Source organism: Candoia aspera, chromosome 6, assembly GCF_035149785.1.
Source record: "Candoia aspera isolate rCanAsp1 chromosome 6, rCanAsp1.hap2, whole genome shotgun sequence".
In the NCBI taxonomy this organism is placed as follows: Eukaryota; Metazoa; Chordata; class Lepidosauria; order Squamata; family Boidae; genus Candoia; species Candoia aspera.
In genome coordinates, this window is record NC_086158.1 from 49,935,009 (window position 1) to 49,953,553 (window position 18,545).

Here is an 18,545-nt window from a genome sequence, read left to right on the forward strand (position 1 = left end):
AGATCCCTACAACGTGCAATTATTGGTGGTTTTGGTTAGCACACAGAAGTCACCATTATGGGAATAGAGTTCCCCAACCAACTTTCTTCAAGAAGTGCTTAGTATTGTGAGTCTTATGCCAGGGAAGTATGGGAAATATTTATATTACTAGCCCCTCTCCCATTAGCTGAGCAGAAAGCAACCAGCATGAATTAGTTTAGCCCTATGGATGACTGACTCTTTGGGGCTAATCTAAATATTTGGTGGCTTGTTGACTGTCAGTTTGCCCTTTTTTGTATTCTTATAAGACACTCCTCCTCCCCACTGACTCAGTTAAATGTTTTAGGTTTCTGTTCTAGTTATGCCATCTTCTGTGAATTCTGTATGTTGCATAAAAGCATTTTTACGAAGCCCATAATCTGCCCATAACAGAGTTGTTGGATTCTTTGAGAGTTAAGGAGCAAAAGTAGGCACATGAAGCTTTTATTTGATTATTCATACAGAAAACTAAGATTTCTCACTGAGCATTTACCAAATACAGGTAGTCCTCGACTTACAACCATTCACTTAGTGACTGTTCAGAGTTATGATGGCACTGAAAAAAGTGACTTGTGACCAGTCCTCGCACTTATGACTATCGCAGCATACCCTGCGGTCATGTGATCAAAATTCGGGCACTTGGCAACTGGCACATATTTATGGTGGTTGCAGCATCCTGGGGTCATGTGATCGCCATTTGCAACCTTCCCAGCTGGCTTCTGACAAGCAAAATCAATGGGAAACCGTGATTCACTTAACAACCACAGTGATTTGCTTAACGACTGCCACAAAAAATGCCATAAAATCAGGTGCAGTCACGTGATGCCTCACTTAACAACTGCACCACTTAATGATGACTTTTCTGGTTCCTATTGTGGTCATAAGTCGAGGACTACCTGTAGCTATATAGCTTGAAGCCTATGCTTAGCCTTAACTCTCCAGGACTGTGTCTCACAAAAAACTCTTGTAATAGCACAAAACATTTTGCAGAAATTTCCTGTAACTGCATGTTTACTGTGGATCTCTTGGTAACTGGGGATTTTTAGCAAGCACCATGAGCACCTTTTGATAGTTATGTCTACATCTTTTCATCCAACAGGATATAAAACATGCCAGGAAATGCTTCAAAAAAGGGCAGGCATTGACTGCAACAGTGACTGGTTGTGATATTTCTGGAACCAAACTCTCTCTGTCACTAACAGGTATAATTAAACAGTAATCAATGCATTAAAATCAGAGAAAGAGGTATTTTCATGCCAAATTACAGTTACTGGATATGGTGCCTGGGAGCAGGAAAGGGTTGCTGATTCCATTCACTGGGAGTAAGTGCTACAGAAATTATAGGATTGTCTTCTATATTTCCTTTCTGCTGTTGGCAGTTTGGTACAATCTTTTGCACACTGTGGTAGAATTTCTAGCATTCTAATTGGGACTGGATGAAACCTTCTGTACTTAGAATTGATCTAAGATAGGCTTGAAAAATAAGAATAGCAAGCCATTTAATAATCTCAAACATCTTAAAGGTATAAGAAAGTGTGGTATATAAGAATTATCTGCATGTAGTGTCTGATTGTTCTGAATTTCCTCAGGCATTCATTCTCTAGAGAAAGGAACAATCACACTAGGCAGTGTAAAACGAGTGATTCCACATGTTGGTCTGCATATTACGTTTCCATTTGGAAGGATTGGCAAAGTCAGTTTTTTCCACCTAAGTGATTCATACACTGAGAAGCCACTAGAAATCTTCAGTGTTGGAAAAATTGTCAGGTAAGAGCCTTCTGGAAAAGCTTTAGATAACTGAAGGTCATTACCTTTAAGAATGATCTTTTCTCCTGATTATTCTGGACTTTTAGATGGCTAATTTTGTGTTGCGTTTTGGCTTGTGGAATATTTCAGTGCAGTATCAATGCCAAACAGTTTAAAATTAACCGGGTTATCTTGAGAAGTTGTGTGTGCTGATTGCTTAGAGCAGTCTTTTCCAACCTGGTGCCTTTCAATCTGTTAAGAGTATGATTCCTAACCAGCAATGCCTGTGGAAGCCTGGGAATTATGCTTCTGGTGCATTTGAAGGATACCAGGTTGTTACAGAACTATATTTTGGATTCCCATTTTCAGATCATTTATTTTCTTAAGCTACTTTGAAAACAAATCTTTTGTTTTGACTAGCAGTGTTTCAGGATGGATCCTTGCTCAGAAATAATTTTATAAAGTTATGTTTTTATTTTAAAGATTTATAGCCTGTGCTCCCTTTAAATCTCAAGGTGGCTAACTGTAAAAGGGAGAGCATCAATTCACAAATTATTAGAACAACAGTAAAAAAATAACATCAAACATCATCTGTGATTTAAAAAAAAAGTTTTTAAAACTAATTTTGAAAAGTTCATTAAAAGAGGGAGAAGATAAGCCTCTCCTAGAAGGGATTTCCAAAACTTAGATGCATTCATAGGAAAATTCCTCTTCATAGTCCCAACCAGATGGATTTCTGGGGTTGCTAAGAAATGTAGGAAGATCTCTGAAGATTATTGCAAAAGTCAAATCAGCTTTTATTAGAAAAGATACTTCAACAGCCCCAAATCTGAACCCTTCAAGGCTTAAATATCAGTGCTTTGAATTGCCTGACAGGAAACAAATCAAAATGAATGCATGTGTTTCAGTAAAGGAGTTAAATGTTCCTTTATGCTGCACTTGATAGCTTTGCCACTTTATTCTGGACCAACTCTTCCAAGTACCCCCCAAAGGCAATATTATGTGCAGTGTTTTGGGATGCTCCAGCCATGATACAGCTAAGGCATGTATAATGTAATCACCTTTTTTTTCTTTCAGTAGGCATAACCACATTTGAAGTTGTATACAAGGTTACTTTTTCCTTTTTCTTATATTTAGATGTTATATCCTTTCCAATGAAAACAGTGCAGTAAAAGTATCCCTTCGGCCATCCAGGTAAGGAAATACTGCCTCATATACTACCAAAAGAAAAATGTTCTCTTAGTCCTAATGCAATTCCACTGTATTATAAATGTGCATTTAGAGAAGACTATGGGGTTTGACCCTCTCCAATTTATTTTGCTTATGCAGGAAGAAGGTATTTTGCTAATTCTCATATTTATTTCAGGATAACTCCCAAAGGCCATCATAAAGTTGAAGATCCTGAAATTGCTTCCCTTGATAACATTCAGAATGGTCAACTCATCAGAGGTTATGTTAAATCCATTACAGCATCAGGCATCTCTTTGGGGTGGGTTTTGTTTGCTGATCATACTCTGGTTTCTCCTCAGATTGTATAAGTCTTTCGCCTTTTACTAAAGATCATAAAAATAAATGGGATATTATCTCACTTCTGTGTGTGCCTGTTAGTGTGAGTGTGTTTGGATCTTATCAGATTTCATTAATAGTTTATTTTATTTATTTATTTATCATATTTTTATCACCGCCCATCTCCCCTACAAGGAGGGACCCTGGGTGGTTTTAAAAATGCTTTTAAAAAATGTTTGCCTATCAGTTCGTTTAAAAATAAAAAGTGTTCCATTTATGAGAATGATGAGTAGTATCTGTATATCTATGCAGATATATTCTTTAAATCAGGCAGCATTTTGTTTTTCATACCATCAGTTTTCTGAGAATAATTATTTGTGCTTGAAAAAACACTTACTTTCCTATCCCATGTGGCAACTAGAGAAGCACCAATAATACAGAACTTAGATTCTCCTTATAGATAGTGTTGGCTGTATGGGTGCAGCTTCTGTGTCCTTGTATGTCCATGGGCATATTGTATTTTTTTAGCTATGTCACGGGCACCATTTCAAAGTGCGTGATTTATCTTTTGAAGTAACTTGAGCATTAGAAGTTACAGTCTTCTTTCTTGACAGATTATCTGACTCAGTGGTGGGTCAAATTCCACTCCAGTATGTCGCCCCATTCTTTGTGCCAGATCAATCACTATGTATGAAGTACATACATATAGGCCAGTTCCTCACTGCCAAAGTTCTCAGGTAAGTGGGATGTTTCCCCAAAAAGAGCAGTTCCTTTGAGGTGGCAAAATGAACAGGAGGACCTGCGGGACAGTAAAATGTATGATTAAGAGAGGCCTAAGCAGGCTGTGGTGCTTTAGCAAATTGTATGTTTTACTTTATGTTAATCATTTTATAAAATGATCGTAATACTATCATACTGAAATGGTGTGAAGCTGAACAGATTAAAAATGTAAAACACTTTGTACATTTAAGAGGGTGCCGTAGACTGGTTCTTTCTCCTATCATTTCCTGTGTCCTAATTATTCTGCAGTATAAACAGACAAGAAAACCTTGTGGAGCTCTCGCTTCTTCCTGAAGACATTGGAAAGCCAAGCATTATTCCATGTGATGAAAAGCCATGTAGTGAAATGGATACATCCTCCCAGAAATCAAGAAATCAAAGAAGGAAGCTCTCTGAAAGTGAGCAGGTATCTATCTTGGAAGAGGCTTTAGGCTTGATAGAGGCAGAGATTGGGAAGCATTTTTTAAACAAATATAGTTGAAAAACCCTCTTTCAGTTACACAAATACATACTAATTTTCTGTGCAACAATACGTACTACTTTTTGAAATTATTGTTTAACACTTTCTTCTCTTTCAATGACAGGAAGTAATGCCAGCAAAAAAGAGAGCTTATTGCACTGAGGATGGTGATAGTGGTGTTGAGGTTTATTATCGGGAGGAAGAGGAGAAGGAAAAGAAGCATAAGAGGAAGTCTAAGGTAAAAGGCTGTGGGAAAGGAACAGACCTTTTGACATGGTGAAAACCGTATTTGTGTACTGAGTGGGATGATTGGTGTGAGAATATACTGTATTTCTGCATTTCTGTTAGCAGGGAAAAGAAGTTCCAAGACTGAAGGTTTCAACCAGCTTTAAGTGGGAGGAGGGCTTAAATGTGCTGGATGCAACCACATTGAGACCGATGGAGCACAGCTCAGACAGTGAGGAAGAAGATGATGCAGAATCCATGGTACAGTATCTCTGTATTGTTTGCTCTTGGGATTGATTTGTATGCTATTGGCAGTTAGGTGTATTTGTTTTTCCATTAATCTTTCTGTAAAAGAGCTCATCTATTTGGGGAGATGTGTGTGTGTGTGTGTGTGTGTGTGTGATTCTTTTCTTTATAAAGTTAAGTGGTTTTGGTATAGCCAGTCACAGGAAAAATCCCTGGGGTATTTCCTGAATTTCTGTCTCCCCTCCCAAAGGTACAAGTTTCTTCATGACAGGAAGTTTGTTTTTGAGGAGAGTGTCTGGGATAAAGCACTTATACATTTACACAGTAAATGTGTAAATGTATACAATATCCATGCACATATACATTTACACAGTAACATTTTCTGAGACTCGTAACTCTGAAAAGGGAATATTTTTGTAGGGACAGCTAATTTTTTATGCCTGTGGGTTTTTTTTAAACTTTTTAAAGTTTTGTGGCAGTTTCCACAACACTTAAAAACACAAGTAAATTAAAAGTGGGAAGAAGGAGTTCTAAGTTTGGAAATGATAAAAAATATAATAAAATTTTAAGTTATGCCTCTGTTCTCCAAACCCCCTTATCTGTCCTCCATGGTCTGTGACTGACATGGGGCATTATCTGCGTTGGAGAATATTGTATCATATTAGCCATGAACATAAAGGTGGACAATGGAATAATGCAAAGGGTGGCATAATGACAAGAAGGGAGTTTTGTGGCACTACTGGTGTTAAGAATAACTTTGAAAGAGAGAGAGTGTCATCCCTCTGTAACAAGGTTAGAAAACCTCTGACTGACTGGTCCAGTTTAGCCTGCCAAGCCACCCCATTCTGACCCACTGGCTCACAAATGAGACTTGTCTCCTGGCTGGAAACCAGCACTTTAAGGCACTAGAATTTCTCCCAAAGGAGAAAGATACAAATCAGGCAAAGCCAGTTCTTACAAAAGCAGCACTTGAAAATGCTTCCAGCTGGGTGGGCTTTCAAATGCCACATCCTTAGCGATTTTCCCATTTGGAAGAGTCATTGGATAGGATCCAGTTTCATGGGCTGGCACTTGGAGGCCCATTCAGTTGGGAGCACTTTCAAGCAACTTCTCTCTGGAAAAAGACTTGTAAGGGTGCTTCTGGGGCTTTAAACAGATCCTCCATAAGAGTCATATGAAAAGGGCAGGGTTTTCACCATGACCTGTATATCATCTGACCCTAGAGCAGTATCTGACTCTTGGATCCACCCCACTTTGTCTTATAAGTTACCTTGTAGCACTACAGGTTTTCCAGTGGTCAAGGTCTTTCTTTCTCTTTTTTCTTTCTTTAAGGCCAAGAAACAAACAAAAAAGAAACAGGAGCTGGAGAAGCAAAAGGCAGAGAAGGAACTCTCCAAGCTAGAAGCTGCCCTGATGGATCCCAATCGACAGCCACAGACCGCAGATGACTTTGACCGCTTGGTCCTTGGCAGTCCTGACAGCTCCATCCTTTGGTTGCAATTCATGGCTTTTCATCTCCAAGCTACAGAGATAGAAAAAGCTAGAGCTGTTGCAGAAAGGGCACTAAAAACCATCTCCTTTAGGTGACTTTTGTTATTAGTTGACCTTTAGTTTCCTTGGTAGCAGTTCACATCCATGCTGTGTTTTGGTTGGTTGGATCTTAAAATAAGATACTTGCAGAGTAAAGGAAAAATACAACTTTTCTCTCTTACCTCCCTCCAAATACACAAGTAATTCAGTGCAAACTAGCCACAAACAAAATGAGAGGAATAGCAACATCAAAAGATGGAGCTTTGGTCTTTGTATAGCATCTTGTCTTCTTTCTTCTTCAGAGAGGAACAAGAAAAGCTGAATGTGTGGGTCGCTTTACTGAACCTGGAAAACATGTATGGCACGGAGGAAGGACTGATGAAAGTTTTTGAAAGAGCAATTCAGTACAATGAGCCTCTGAAGGTCTTCCAGCAGTTGGCAGACATCTACAGTGCCTCTGAGAAATATAAGGTAATGCCTGTTACAGCTGCATGATAAAGAGAACGATCACTTTTACTCATCTGTGTGTGTGACAGGAAGAATACTTGTCTGATCTTAAGAAATAATGCACCCAAACTGGTCCAGCTTGTCCTAGACTTCCCTTTACACTTTAGACTTGTGGATGTTGCCTCTGGAGCAGCAGGTGGCTTATCTCTACATGGCTCTTTTCAATCAATGTCAGTTTATTGCCTCTTGTTCTGGATTATTGGATGCAAAATGCACTCTAGGACCTATGAAATCTACTGTATATTCTAAGATTGCAGAATTGGCAGTTGATGAAGCAGCAGCATATGGTTATATATTAAGCTTCTGCTCAGTGAAGCACCTCATTGAACAACTTGCACAGGCTTAATGTGTATTATTAATGTTTGTAAATATGAGAGAAGATATCCCCCTCAACCCTTTAGTACTGAATTTAGAATTTCTGGTCAGATTCTAGAGTAGCAGTTGGCATTCTGGACAGACGTTGAATCATTAAAGCTTGGGGAAGAGTCTAATAGTATAGAACTTTTGTCTGAAAAGAACAGAAGACAGCTGTTTTCGAGTCATGTCTGTTTATCTGTTCAGCCCCACATAAACATCTAAATCTCCTAGCATAAGAGTAACTACTAGCCATTCTATAATTATTGGAAGATAGAATAAGAAATCCAGAAGTATTGCTAGTATGTTTGTGAAAGCAAGAGCTAGAATATCCTTTGTAATTTAGCAGCAATATAGAGTAAATATGTTTTGCGTATTTAGGATGATCCTTTGTCCTTTCTGCTATCCATTCAGGAAGCTGAGGACCTGTACAACACAATGCTGAAGCGCTTTCGTCAGGAAAAGTCTGTGTGGGTGAAATACACCACTTTTCTTCTGAAACAGGGTTTGGTGGAGGCAGCTCACAGACTTATGCCACGGGCACTGAGATGCCTGCCAGACAAAGAGCGTAAGTGTTACGTGGTTTCCTCTTCTCTTGAATAGTGATCACTATATCTTCCCCACTGAGCTATCATTTAGACTTGGGTATATTAATATCTGTGTTATTTATATTACAACAATCCATATCTGTGCCTCTTTCAGTCGTTTTCTTCCATTTCTATGAGCTTTTTACCTCCATTTCTTAACAAATTTATTCTTTTTTCTTTTATGCCAATGCACAAAAACAAATTCACTATCACAAGGGAGAATGCACATTTTACAAAATATTAACCTTTCCATCTTGTTTGCTAATCTGCTCTGAGAATTCCTCTAGTGAAGATGCAGCTAACAGCATATTTCTAAATAATAGCTGCGTCTTCAAACTTTAGGCGGACATAATAATGACTGGTGGAAACAATCCTTTAAATTGCTCCTTTTTCTTGTTGTAGATGTGGATGTGATTTCAAAATTGGCGCAGTTGGAGTTTCAGTATGGTGACACAGAACATGGCAAGGCTATGTTTGAAAACATCCTGAGTACCTACCCAAAACGTACAGACATCTGGTCAGTGTACATAGATGTAATGATAAAACATGGCAGCCAAAAAGAAGCCCGGTGAGTACTAGCATGTGCATGAAGGCCAGGATTCTAAGTTTCCAGCAGAGATGCAAATGCAAGCTTGGGAATGTGTATTAGCCTTAAAATTAAAGCAAGCAGGTAGGCTTGACTTTGGCAAGGAAATGTTACAACACTGAAGACTTCAGGGTACTAGATGAAAACCTAAAGAATTTGTACCAGAAGTATGTTTCATAGAGGAGGAAGCCTATTGGCCATTTTAGCCATTTTAAATAGAAAAGGTTCAAAAAATATCAGGTTAAAACTCTGTCCTGAGCATTGTTCTGGGTTTTTCACAGGGATATTTTTGAAAGAGTGATTCACCTGAACTTAGCAGCAAAGAAGATGAAGTTTTTCTTTAAGCGCTACCTGGAGTATGAGAAGAAATATGGCACAATGGAAACAATCCAGGCTGTGAAGACAGCAGCATTGGAATATGTGGAATCCAAGAGCAGCCTTGCTGAGAGCTGACCTTTAGGGTAGACGGACTTGGGGTCTTGCTTTCAATCCCAGTCTGTTGAGAACGGAAGCAGACGTGCCTCGTCTGTAGGAAGAAAAGCAATACTGCTTTTTTCCATTTTCCAGTGACCTCAGTAACAGATTGGATTAGCCAGGACCAGAGGTTGTTAACAGCATAACTCATGTAAATGTTTTACACCTTTTATATCCCCCCCCCAAATTTAAATAAAATAATTATGTTTGTAGCCTTATTTGAATTTTGATTCTTTAAAAAAATATGCAATTAATAATTGGGAGAAAGCAGCCAACTGCTCACTTACATTCTTCTATGGTCTCTACTCATGCCTTTATTTATATAAATTTCCTTTATTATTGTTCAGAGTGATAAGGGATGGTTCTGGGTTCTCTCCACCTCTTTCATATTTCGTACTTTACACAGGTATAGGCTTAGAAAATAATAATAGTATTGCTTTCTAAATATCCTATAAAATACATTCAAGGCTTAAGGACTAAATTAAAAGGCTGTTATCTGCAGGAGCAAAGTTCTGCAATTCCATTTAATTAGTCTCATAACTATAGCTTAAATGGGAAATACTCCATTTTTATTTTATAAGTCCTGTCCTACATCTGCAATTCACAGAATTCTGAGCTTCTATAAATATGCTAAAAACATCAGCCTTCTTCTGAATAACCTTTTAAAACGTTGGAGCAATGTACAGCCAGTTTCTAAACAATTAGCAGTTTCTATACAATTTTCAGTCTGTTATTTTACAACTCAGTGGTCCTGATTCATTCTCCTGTAGATTACTTTAGTCCTTGCCAAAATATTTGCTGTGTCATGGCATTAGCATAGTAACACTGTGACCTGGGGAACTAGACTTAATTTATTCTTTTGTACTTATGCCATTAAGTGACAGTCATATACCTTGGAGGAAAACAGCAGGGTGTATATATTTTGGTATGTGACATTTGAATAGACTTTTATTCATTTATTTTATATCCTGCTTTTTCTTCACGAGTTCAAGGCAGTGTACATAGTATGGCATTCTTCCATTTTTGCCAGCATCAACAACCCTGTAAAGTTGGTTGGGTGTAGAGTTACTAGCTCAAAATTATCCAGTGAGTTCCTGTGCCTGAGGTGGGGGTCTCCCCAGTTCTAATCCAGTACTTAATCATTATATCACTAGTGGTTTTGTTTTGCCACCCAACTCTGTATTTTACCTTATTTTAGTCAATGTGATAATCCCACATACATCTTCTTGTGAGTGTCTTAAAGGCCAAAGTGTAAGTTGAACGTTACTAGCTGTTAAAATATGATTGCTAGCATTTAGTAGTATTAAGATTGAGAAATGACAGATCAAGCCTTCAGTGCTTATTGCATTATTATTTTTTTACCTTCATTGACAAATTGACCAAATGTGTACAGAAAAGAAAGATCTTAAAGACTAAGAGAAATTAGAGCAGATTTTAGAAATAACTGTATATGACAAAAGGAATATTTTGGCAACTTAGTGTGGTTTTTGTCTTTAACAACCAGAGCTACAAGTGAGACAAATAAAAATTTGCAGGATTTTTTTCTCTTTCACCTGAAAAGGACATAATTATATTTTCAGGCGGTATTTCAAGCTGCTTTGAAAGATACTTGTTTGTCAACTACCCTATTTGCTGAAATTATACATTGGTGAATAGTTTCCTGTTCAATTGGACAGATATTTGGAAAAATGTTCTTTCCCCCCCCTCAATATTGCTTGGTGGCAGACTTTTAAACTGTAGCCTTATATAAGAATATACCCCGCTGAACTTCATAGGACTTACTTCTGATGAGACAAGACCTAATACATTTGAATCACCTGTAACATCATTCATTTGAAATCTATCAGCTGTATATTTTCCGAGATTTTGGTCAAAGTATAAATCAATTGTTGGATACTTTTCAGTATAGCTGTCTAAGTGCTCAAAAGTAATTTCTGTTAAGCTCAGTAGGATTGCTGTTGAGTAGATATTAGGTAGCTAGAAAGGCTGTTTCCTGGCTATCAGGACTAGAGCTGTTTCCCATTACATTTTTGGCCCACTTATGGAGGCGGCTGTAGAGGGGGTAGCCATTATTTTCTCGATAGATGTAGACTCCGGTGATCGCATCCCATTGTGGCCTTGGTTGAACATTTTGCACATCAAATGCTTGTACCAGTTCCTGTTCCTCTTTATCTAAATATACAAAGCCAAAGAAGTTTTTGACATTCTTGGCAGCGACAATCTTGGAATGTACCTCAGCAGTCCGCTGGAAGAGCCTAGCCTCACTAGAGCGGTACTGGTTCCAATAGGCTTCTTGGCGGTAGCTGAGTGGTGAGCAGCAGTGTTTTAGGCACTTGGTGATGAACACAAGAACTGCAACCACACCAATGAGCATCCATCCAAAGAGCTGAAGAGAAGGAGAGAGTAGATACAGAACATGGTTTGGACTAGTTTGATTTTTAACAGGCTACCTTGATTTTATTCCCTTGAAGTAAAAATTGGACTCCAAAGTATAGTTGAAGCTCTGATAGTCAAGTTCAGTTAAAAATTTTAAGTGGATAATGGTGAAACCAATAAATATAGTAGAACTTCATTGTTTCCACCTTGAAGACCTTAGTTAATAACGGCAAAGTTTGCATTTATTTATTTATTTATTTATTTTTCAGACTTCTATTACCGCCCATCTCCCCCAAGAAAGGGGGACTCTGGGCAGTTTATAATAAAACTGGCTATTTAACTAATAGGTAAAGGTAAAGCTTTCCCTTGACATTAAATCCAGTCGTGTCTGACTCTAGGGGGCAGTGCTCATCTCCGTTTCAAAGCCGAAGAGCCAGCGTTTGTCTGTAGGCACTTCCATGGTCATGTGGCCAGCATGACTAAACGGAACGCCGTTACCTGCCCACCGAAGCAGTACCTATTAATCTCACATTTGCAAGTTTTCAAACTGCTAGGTTGGCAGGAGCTGGGACTAGCAACGGGAGCTCACCCCGTCACGCGGATTCAAACCATCGACCTTCCGATCGGCAAGCTCAGCAGCCCAGCAGTTTAACCCGCAGCGCCACCGCATCCCTGTTTTTAATAGTTGAGGATAAAACTGGCTACTTAACTAATAGTTGAGGATTTTTATGGATTAAATATCTGGAGATAATCAGTTTTGTTTGAGTGGACTTTCATGCAACCCTGCTGATTCCACAGTTCCCTGTGCACCCTCAAAATTGCTCTGGATGCTATTAGGATTTAGGAGATGAGCTTACAAACTGCATTAAAAAAACATTTAGTAAAATAAAAAATTCAGATGGATAACCATACTTGTCTTACAATGAAGAACAGAACCTACCAAACTATCCTGTTTAAGCAGGCTTTTGCAAGGGATATGGACTGATGCTGTTGGGGATTTTTATTGTTAATCTTTGGTTTTTATGGTGGGCTGGACTGCTGTTCAGTTTTTGTACTTCTTGCATTTTGTTGACTTATTTGTAGCATGCCATATTCTTGATCTGGGTTAGTGAGTACTGGAGTTTATGTTGGGATTTTACTTTATGGTTATGTATTGGACTCAGGGTGGCATAAACATATATGTAAATTAATGAAATTAATGAATTAATATTTCATAAGAATGAATAAATAAATTACCTGTGACTCATATTTTAATCGTCTTATAACTTCATCCTTAAAACGCGTCATATTGGCTGGTAGATCATTACAAGGAAACCTAGCCATGATATCTGGTCCATAGCCAGGTGGAAAATGATCCAGGGAAGTGGGATCCATGAATTCACTTAAGGCACAGACATAGGCTTCTCCACGGAGCAGTGAGATCACTGACCATGTAACAGGAGCCACTGCAGCTCTTCCCATGACAGATCCAAAGATCAAGAAGTTGGCTGCTGCAGAAAAGTTCTTGGTTCCTCGCTTGTGACACTCTGCCACCAGGTTCCAAGTGTGGTTGTTCCAGATTACACCAATCACGAACAAGGCCAGAGCAGGCACCCCTATGGCAGCCAGACCATAGATGTAATTCCGAGTTGGGGAACATGGGCAATGGAATGCAACCACAGAGAACACTTCCTGGCTTCCAACAGTACCCAGAGCCACCAAGCCATTGAAAATCATCACATCTTTACTTTTAAAGAAGAGTGAAAGGAAGCGGAAATTTTCAGCAATAAGAGCAGCCATTTTATTTGGGTTCAATTGGAGCTTTCAGTATTGTGATGCAGGAGATGTCTACAGAAATAAGTCTTGGTCTTCTCACTTCTTCATTAACTGTAAGAATAGAATCATCACTAACAATTGTGAACTTAAAAAATGTGTGCTTGCCAAAGATCAAGAGACATCCACATATATTCCAACTATATATTTTTAATAAGTAAAATAACCAGCCTATGAACCTTGTATTAGAAAACATATCCTGTTTACAATTCCTGTAGGTAACACCTTTCAGCACTGCTACTCACACATGTTAAATATCTTATGCTAAAAACTGCTGAAATTTTAGGAAAGGAATTTATAAATACTAAATATATAGGAATTTATCCTATTTTAATATACAATGTGTGCTGTATGCTAAATGGTTATACATTTTATCACATGACCTATCCCTACTAAAAAGTACTCATTTATTTCCCTCTAATACATGGAGAATGTGTAATAATAATAGATGCAACTTTCATCTCTCTTCCATTCTCTCCTGCTATCTCTTAGCTGGCTGCTGGTCTTCCCTCATTCTCCATCTTATAAAAGAACAATCAACAATTTGCCTTACCTTCACCCAAGAATTTGCTGCTATTTGCTTAATGACCCAGGAGTTATTTGAAGTTTGCAGTTAAGAAATACAGCTTTTAGAGCTGAGGAAGCAGTGCTATTAATGTTGGGTTCTGACAGTTTTGCTCTGCTATATGATGCTGAGACAGAAGGATGCTCATTTTTATCATGACTACAACTATGATGTTATCAGCATTAAATTATTAACATGAATTTACTGTATTAGTGTGAATTAGCTGGGCTGAGTTTATAACACTTGATGAATTATAGGGAGTAAGTAGTAGTTGTCTGACTAACCTGAATCAAGGGGAGTTACAAGGACAACTTGAATTTATCACCCTTGGTGACATGGCTCAATGGCTAATGCAGCCGCTGTTCCTCTTTTCTGTAGCGTGTATAATGTACCACTGAATCCTTTATTGACAGCATAATTAATGAGGTATTTTTGTGGCACACATACACACACACACACAAAATACCAAGGGAAAGGATCATAGCTAGTGACTTCTATGCATGACACAGAATCCATTCCTTGCATTTCAAGTCTTAAAAAATGCAAACTGGTGAAAACTTCAAGGTAGCTGCTTGGAATAGGCCATTTGATTGTATCTTACCTCAGGGAAAATACCATGTCAGTATTTTCTTTCTTCTTTTTTACCAGTGCACTGATGGAACTGTTTGTTTTTTTGGGAGGGGATTATTATATTATTTTTTTTAACCAGGTAAAATTAATAAGATTTTTGCCAGTTTCCCCTCTACTCCAAGTGACAGGAAAAATGGTAACATGGTGGTGTTTTCTTTTTTTTCTCAGGCCAATGAGGGATGCACCAGATGGGAAGGAGTGAAGTACAAGGATGAATCAATGGAGGGGGGGGGGTCAGTGGAAATCACATGTCCTCAAAGATTGACCCAAGGGAAAAGAAAGAAAGAAATTGGTGTTTTCTTTCCCTCAGCAGATGGAAAGGGTAAGAAGCAGGGTATCCATCTACTGAAGCCACAGTAAGCGCAGAAAACCAGGCCATCACCATTGCTAATGTGGAGAAATAATGAATCCTAGAAAGAAGTTCCTTGAGCTGACTTCATTTAAATCAAGCAGCTTAGGGTTGCCTGCAGAAAAGCCCTTGGTGGTTAAAGGGATGTGTGTATGTGTGTCAGGCAACTGGTAGGGCAGCTAGAGGTAAGCATGATGAATTTAGATTGGGCAAAGTGACCAATATCCTGTCTTTGTCACCAGTGATCAGTACTATTCCAGCAGGTTAGATGTCTTTCCATGTACGTCTTTCTTCTCCCAACATCGGTCCTCTTTCCTAGAAATCAAGGTCAACCAGGTTTGTTGTTTATTCGTTTAGTCGCTTCCGACTCTTCGTGACTTCATGGACCAGCCCACGCCAGAGCTTCCTGTCGGTCGTCAACATCCCCAGCTCCCCCAGGGACGAGTCCGTCACCTCTAGAATATCATCCATCCATCTTGCCCTTGGTCGGCCCCTCTTCCTTTTGCCTTCCACTCTCCCTAGCATCAGCATCTTCTCCAGGGTGTCCTGTCTTCTCATTATGTGGCCAAAGTATTTCAGTTTTGCCTTTAATATCATTCCCTCAAGTGAGCAGTCTGGCTTTATTTCCTGGAGGATGGACTGGTTTGATCTTCTTGCAGTCCAAGGCACTCTCAGAATTTTCCTCCAACACCACAGTTCAAAAGCATCAATCTTCCTTCGCTCAGCCTTCCTTATGGTCCAGCTCTCGCAGCCATATGTTACTACAGGGAACACCATTGCTTTAACTATGCAGGCCTTTGTTGTCAGTGTGATGTCTCTGCTCTTAACTATTTTATCGAGATTTGTCATTGCTCTTCTCCCAAGGATTAAGCGTCTTCTGATTTCCTGACTGCAGTCAGCATCTGCAGTAATCTTTGCACCTAGGAATACAAAGTCTTTCACTGCTTCTACATTTTCTCCCTCTATTTGCCAGTTATCAATCAAGCTGGTTGCCATAATCTTGGTTTTTTTGAGGTTTAGCTGCAAGCCAGCTTTTGCACTTTCTTCTTTCACCTTCATCATAAGGCTCCTCAGTTCCTCTTCACTTTCAGCCATCAAAGTGGTATCATCTGCATATCTGAGATTGTTAATGTTTCTTCCAGAGATTTTAACTCCAGCCTTGGATTCCTCAAGACCAGCTTGTCGCATGATGTGTTCTGCATACAAGTTGAATAGGTAGGGTGAGAGTATACAGCCCTGCCGTACTCCTTTCCCAATCTTAAACCAGTCCGTTGTTCCGTGGTCTGTTCTTACTGTTGCTACTTGGTCGTTATACAGATTCTTCAGGAGGCATACAAGATGACTTGGTATCCCCATACCACTAAGAACTTGCCACAATTTGTTATGGTCCACACAGTCAAAGGCTTTAGAATAGTCAATAAAACAGAAATAGATGTTTTTCTGAAACTCCCTGGCTTTTTCCATTATCCAGCGGATATTGGCAATTTGGTCTCTAGTTCCTCTGCCTTTTCTAAACCCAGCCTGTACATCTGGCAATTCTCGCTCCATGAACTGCTGAAGTCTACCTTGCAGGATCTTGAGCATTACCTTACTGGCATGTGAAATGAGTGCCACTGTTCGATAGTTTGAACATTCTTTAGTGTTTCCCTTTTTTGGTATGGGGATATAAGTTGATTTTTTCCAATCTGATGGCCATTCTTGTGTTTTCCAAATTTGCTGGCATATAGCATGCATTACCTTGACAGCATCATCTTGCAAGATTTTGAACAGTTCAGCTGGGATGCCGTCTTCTCCTGCTGCCTTGTTATTAGCAATGCTTCTTAAGGCCCACTCAACCTCACTCTTCAGGATGTCTGGCTCTAGCTCACTGACCACACCGTCAAAGCTATCCCCGATATTGTTATCCTTCCTATACAGGTCTTCTGTATATTCTTGCCACCTTTTCTTGATCTCTTCTTCTTCTGTTAGGTCCTTGCCATCTTTGTTTTTGATCATACCCATTTTTGCCTGGAATTTACCTCCAATGTTTCTAATTTTCTGGAAGAGGTCTCTTGTCCTTTCTATTCTATTGTCTTCTTCCACTTCCGCGCATTGCTTGTTTAAAAATAATTCCTTATCTCTTCTGGCTAACCTCTGGAATTTTGCATTTAATTGGGCATATCTCCCCCTATCGCTGTTGCCTTTTGCTTTCCTTCTTTCTTGGGCTACTTCTAGTGTCTCAGCAGACAGCCATTTTGCCTTCTTGGTTTTCTCTTTCTTTGGGATGTATTTTGTTGCCGCCTCCTGAACAATGCTGCCAACTTCTGTCCAGAGTTCTTCCGGGACCCTATCTACTAAGTCCAGTCCCTTAAATCTATTCTTCACCTCCACTGCATATTCCTGAGGAATATTCGTGAGCTCATATCTAGCTGATCTGTGGGTCTTCCCTAATCTCTTTAGTCTGATCCTAAATTGTGCAAGAAGAAGTTCATGGTCTGAACTACAGTCAGCTCCAGGCCTAGTTTTTACCGACTGTACAGATGTCCGCCACCTTTGGCTGCAAAGGATGTAATCAATCTGATTTCGGTGTTGTCCATCTGGTGAAGTCCATGTGTAAAGCCGTCTCTTAGGTTGTTGGAAGAGAGTGTTTGTTATGCAGAGTGAATTGTCTTGGCAAAATTCTATCAGCCTATGTCCTGCTTCGTTTTGTTCTCCCAGGCCATACTTACCTGTAATTCGAGGTGTCATTTGACTGCCCACCTTAGCATTCCAGTCTCCTGTGATGAAAATAACATCTCTTTTAGGCGTGTTGTCCAGTAGGTGCTGCAGATCCTCATAGAACTGCTCTACTTCAGCTTCTTCAGCATTTGTGGTTGGGGCGTATATTTGGATCACTGTGATGTTAGATGGCTTGCCCTGAATTCGAATTGAGATCATTCTGTCGTTTTTGGGGTTGTATCCAAGCACTGCTTTAGCCACTTTACTATTAATTATGAAGGCTACTCCATTTCTTCTGTGGTCCTCTTGTCCACAGTAGTAGATCTGGTGGTCATTTGATGTGAAGTGGCCCATTCCAGTCCATTTCAGTTCACTGACGCCCAGAATGTCTATCTTTAATCTTGACATCTCACCAATAACTACATCCAATTTGCCCTGGCTCATAGATCTTACATTCCAGGTTCCAATGGTGTGTTGATCCTTAGAACATCGGATTCGCTGTTCACCACCAGCACCGTCGGCCGCTAACCGTCCTTTCGGCTTTGAGCTAGCTGCGTCATCACGACTGGGGCTAGTTGAGCTCATCCTCTGTTCCTCCCCAGTAGCATTTTGACCATCTTCCGACCTGGGGGTCTCATCTTCCGATGGTATACCGACATATCTCTGGTTGTACTGATCCATTTAGTTTTCACGGCAAGAATACTGGGGTGGGTTGCCATTACCTTCCCCAGGGATCGCATTTAGTCTGACCTCTCTGTCATGACCTTCCCGTCTTGGGTGGCCCTTCACGGTTTAGCTCATGGCATCATTGAGGTGCTCAAGCTCCAGCACCACAACAAGGTAACGATCCTTTGCGGAGGGTCAACCAGGTATATATATGAAAAAGACTCAAAGAAGAGAATGGAGATTTTTGGAGCTCTGAAAAATGTTGATGGGGAACAGTGACTGTGAGACATTTGTGGGAGAGGTGGTTTAAGCCGATCAACCTGCCCCTTTGTAAATAAAAATGTTACAAAATGCCAGTCAGGTACTTTCCGAAGGAAATCATCCCAGAGAACTGGGATTCCTATATAAATATTGAAAAATATCAGCTATTC

The 18,545-nt window shown here is 39.6% G+C and overlaps 2 protein-coding genes across 3 annotated transcripts in view; one reads left to right on the top strand and one right to left on the bottom strand.

The window, feature by feature from the left end:
• Positions 1-9,237, top strand: part of PDCD11 (programmed cell death 11) — a 39,999-nt gene extending 30,762 nt beyond the window's left edge. The window contains exons 24-36 of one of the 2 annotated variants that reach the window (XM_063307109.1): positions 1,118-1,220; positions 1,608-1,785; positions 2,902-2,958; positions 3,131-3,253; positions 3,885-4,007; positions 4,300-4,456; positions 4,635-4,748; positions 4,859-4,996; positions 6,314-6,564; positions 6,814-6,982; positions 7,787-7,940; positions 8,362-8,527; positions 8,827-9,237. In XM_063307109.1, coding sequence (XP_063163179.1) covers positions 1,118-1,220; positions 1,608-1,785; positions 2,902-2,958; positions 3,131-3,253; positions 3,885-4,007; positions 4,300-4,456; positions 4,635-4,748; positions 4,859-4,996; positions 6,314-6,564; positions 6,814-6,982; positions 7,787-7,940; positions 8,362-8,527; positions 8,827-8,998 — 1,905 coding nt within the window. In that variant the 3' untranslated portion in view covers positions 8,999-9,237. The remainder of the gene's footprint in view (positions 1-1,117; positions 1,221-1,607; positions 1,786-2,901; positions 2,959-3,130; positions 3,254-3,884; positions 4,008-4,299; positions 4,457-4,634; positions 4,749-4,858; positions 4,997-6,313; positions 6,565-6,813; positions 6,983-7,786; positions 7,941-8,361; positions 8,528-8,826) is intronic. The other variant, XM_063307110.1, reaches the window with a different exon arrangement.
• Positions 9,238-10,592: 1,355 nt separating this feature from the next.
• On the bottom strand, positions 10,593-13,248 carry CALHM2 (calcium homeostasis modulator family member 2). Its single transcript, XM_063307111.1, has 2 exons — positions 12,632-13,248; positions 10,593-11,405 (listed from the first exon to the last, which is right to left on the bottom strand). Exons 1-2 carry the CDS (start codon positions 13,172-13,174, stop codon positions 10,989-10,991), a joined length of 960 nt encoding a protein of 319 aa, XP_063163181.1. The 5' UTR covers positions 13,175-13,248; the 3' UTR covers positions 10,593-10,988.
• Between the last annotated feature and the right edge of the window lie 5,297 nt (positions 13,249-18,545).

Excerpts from the sequence above, each read along its gene's own strand:
- CALHM2 (XM_063307111.1), bottom strand. The coding sequence starts at position 13,174 with ATGGCTGCTCTTATTGCTGAAAATTTCCGCTTCCTTTCACTCTTCTTT. Across the intron at positions 11,406-12,631 it reads GATTAAAATATGAGTCACAG|CTCTTTGGATGGATGCTCAT; the intron begins GTAATTTATTTA and ends CCTTCTCTTCAG.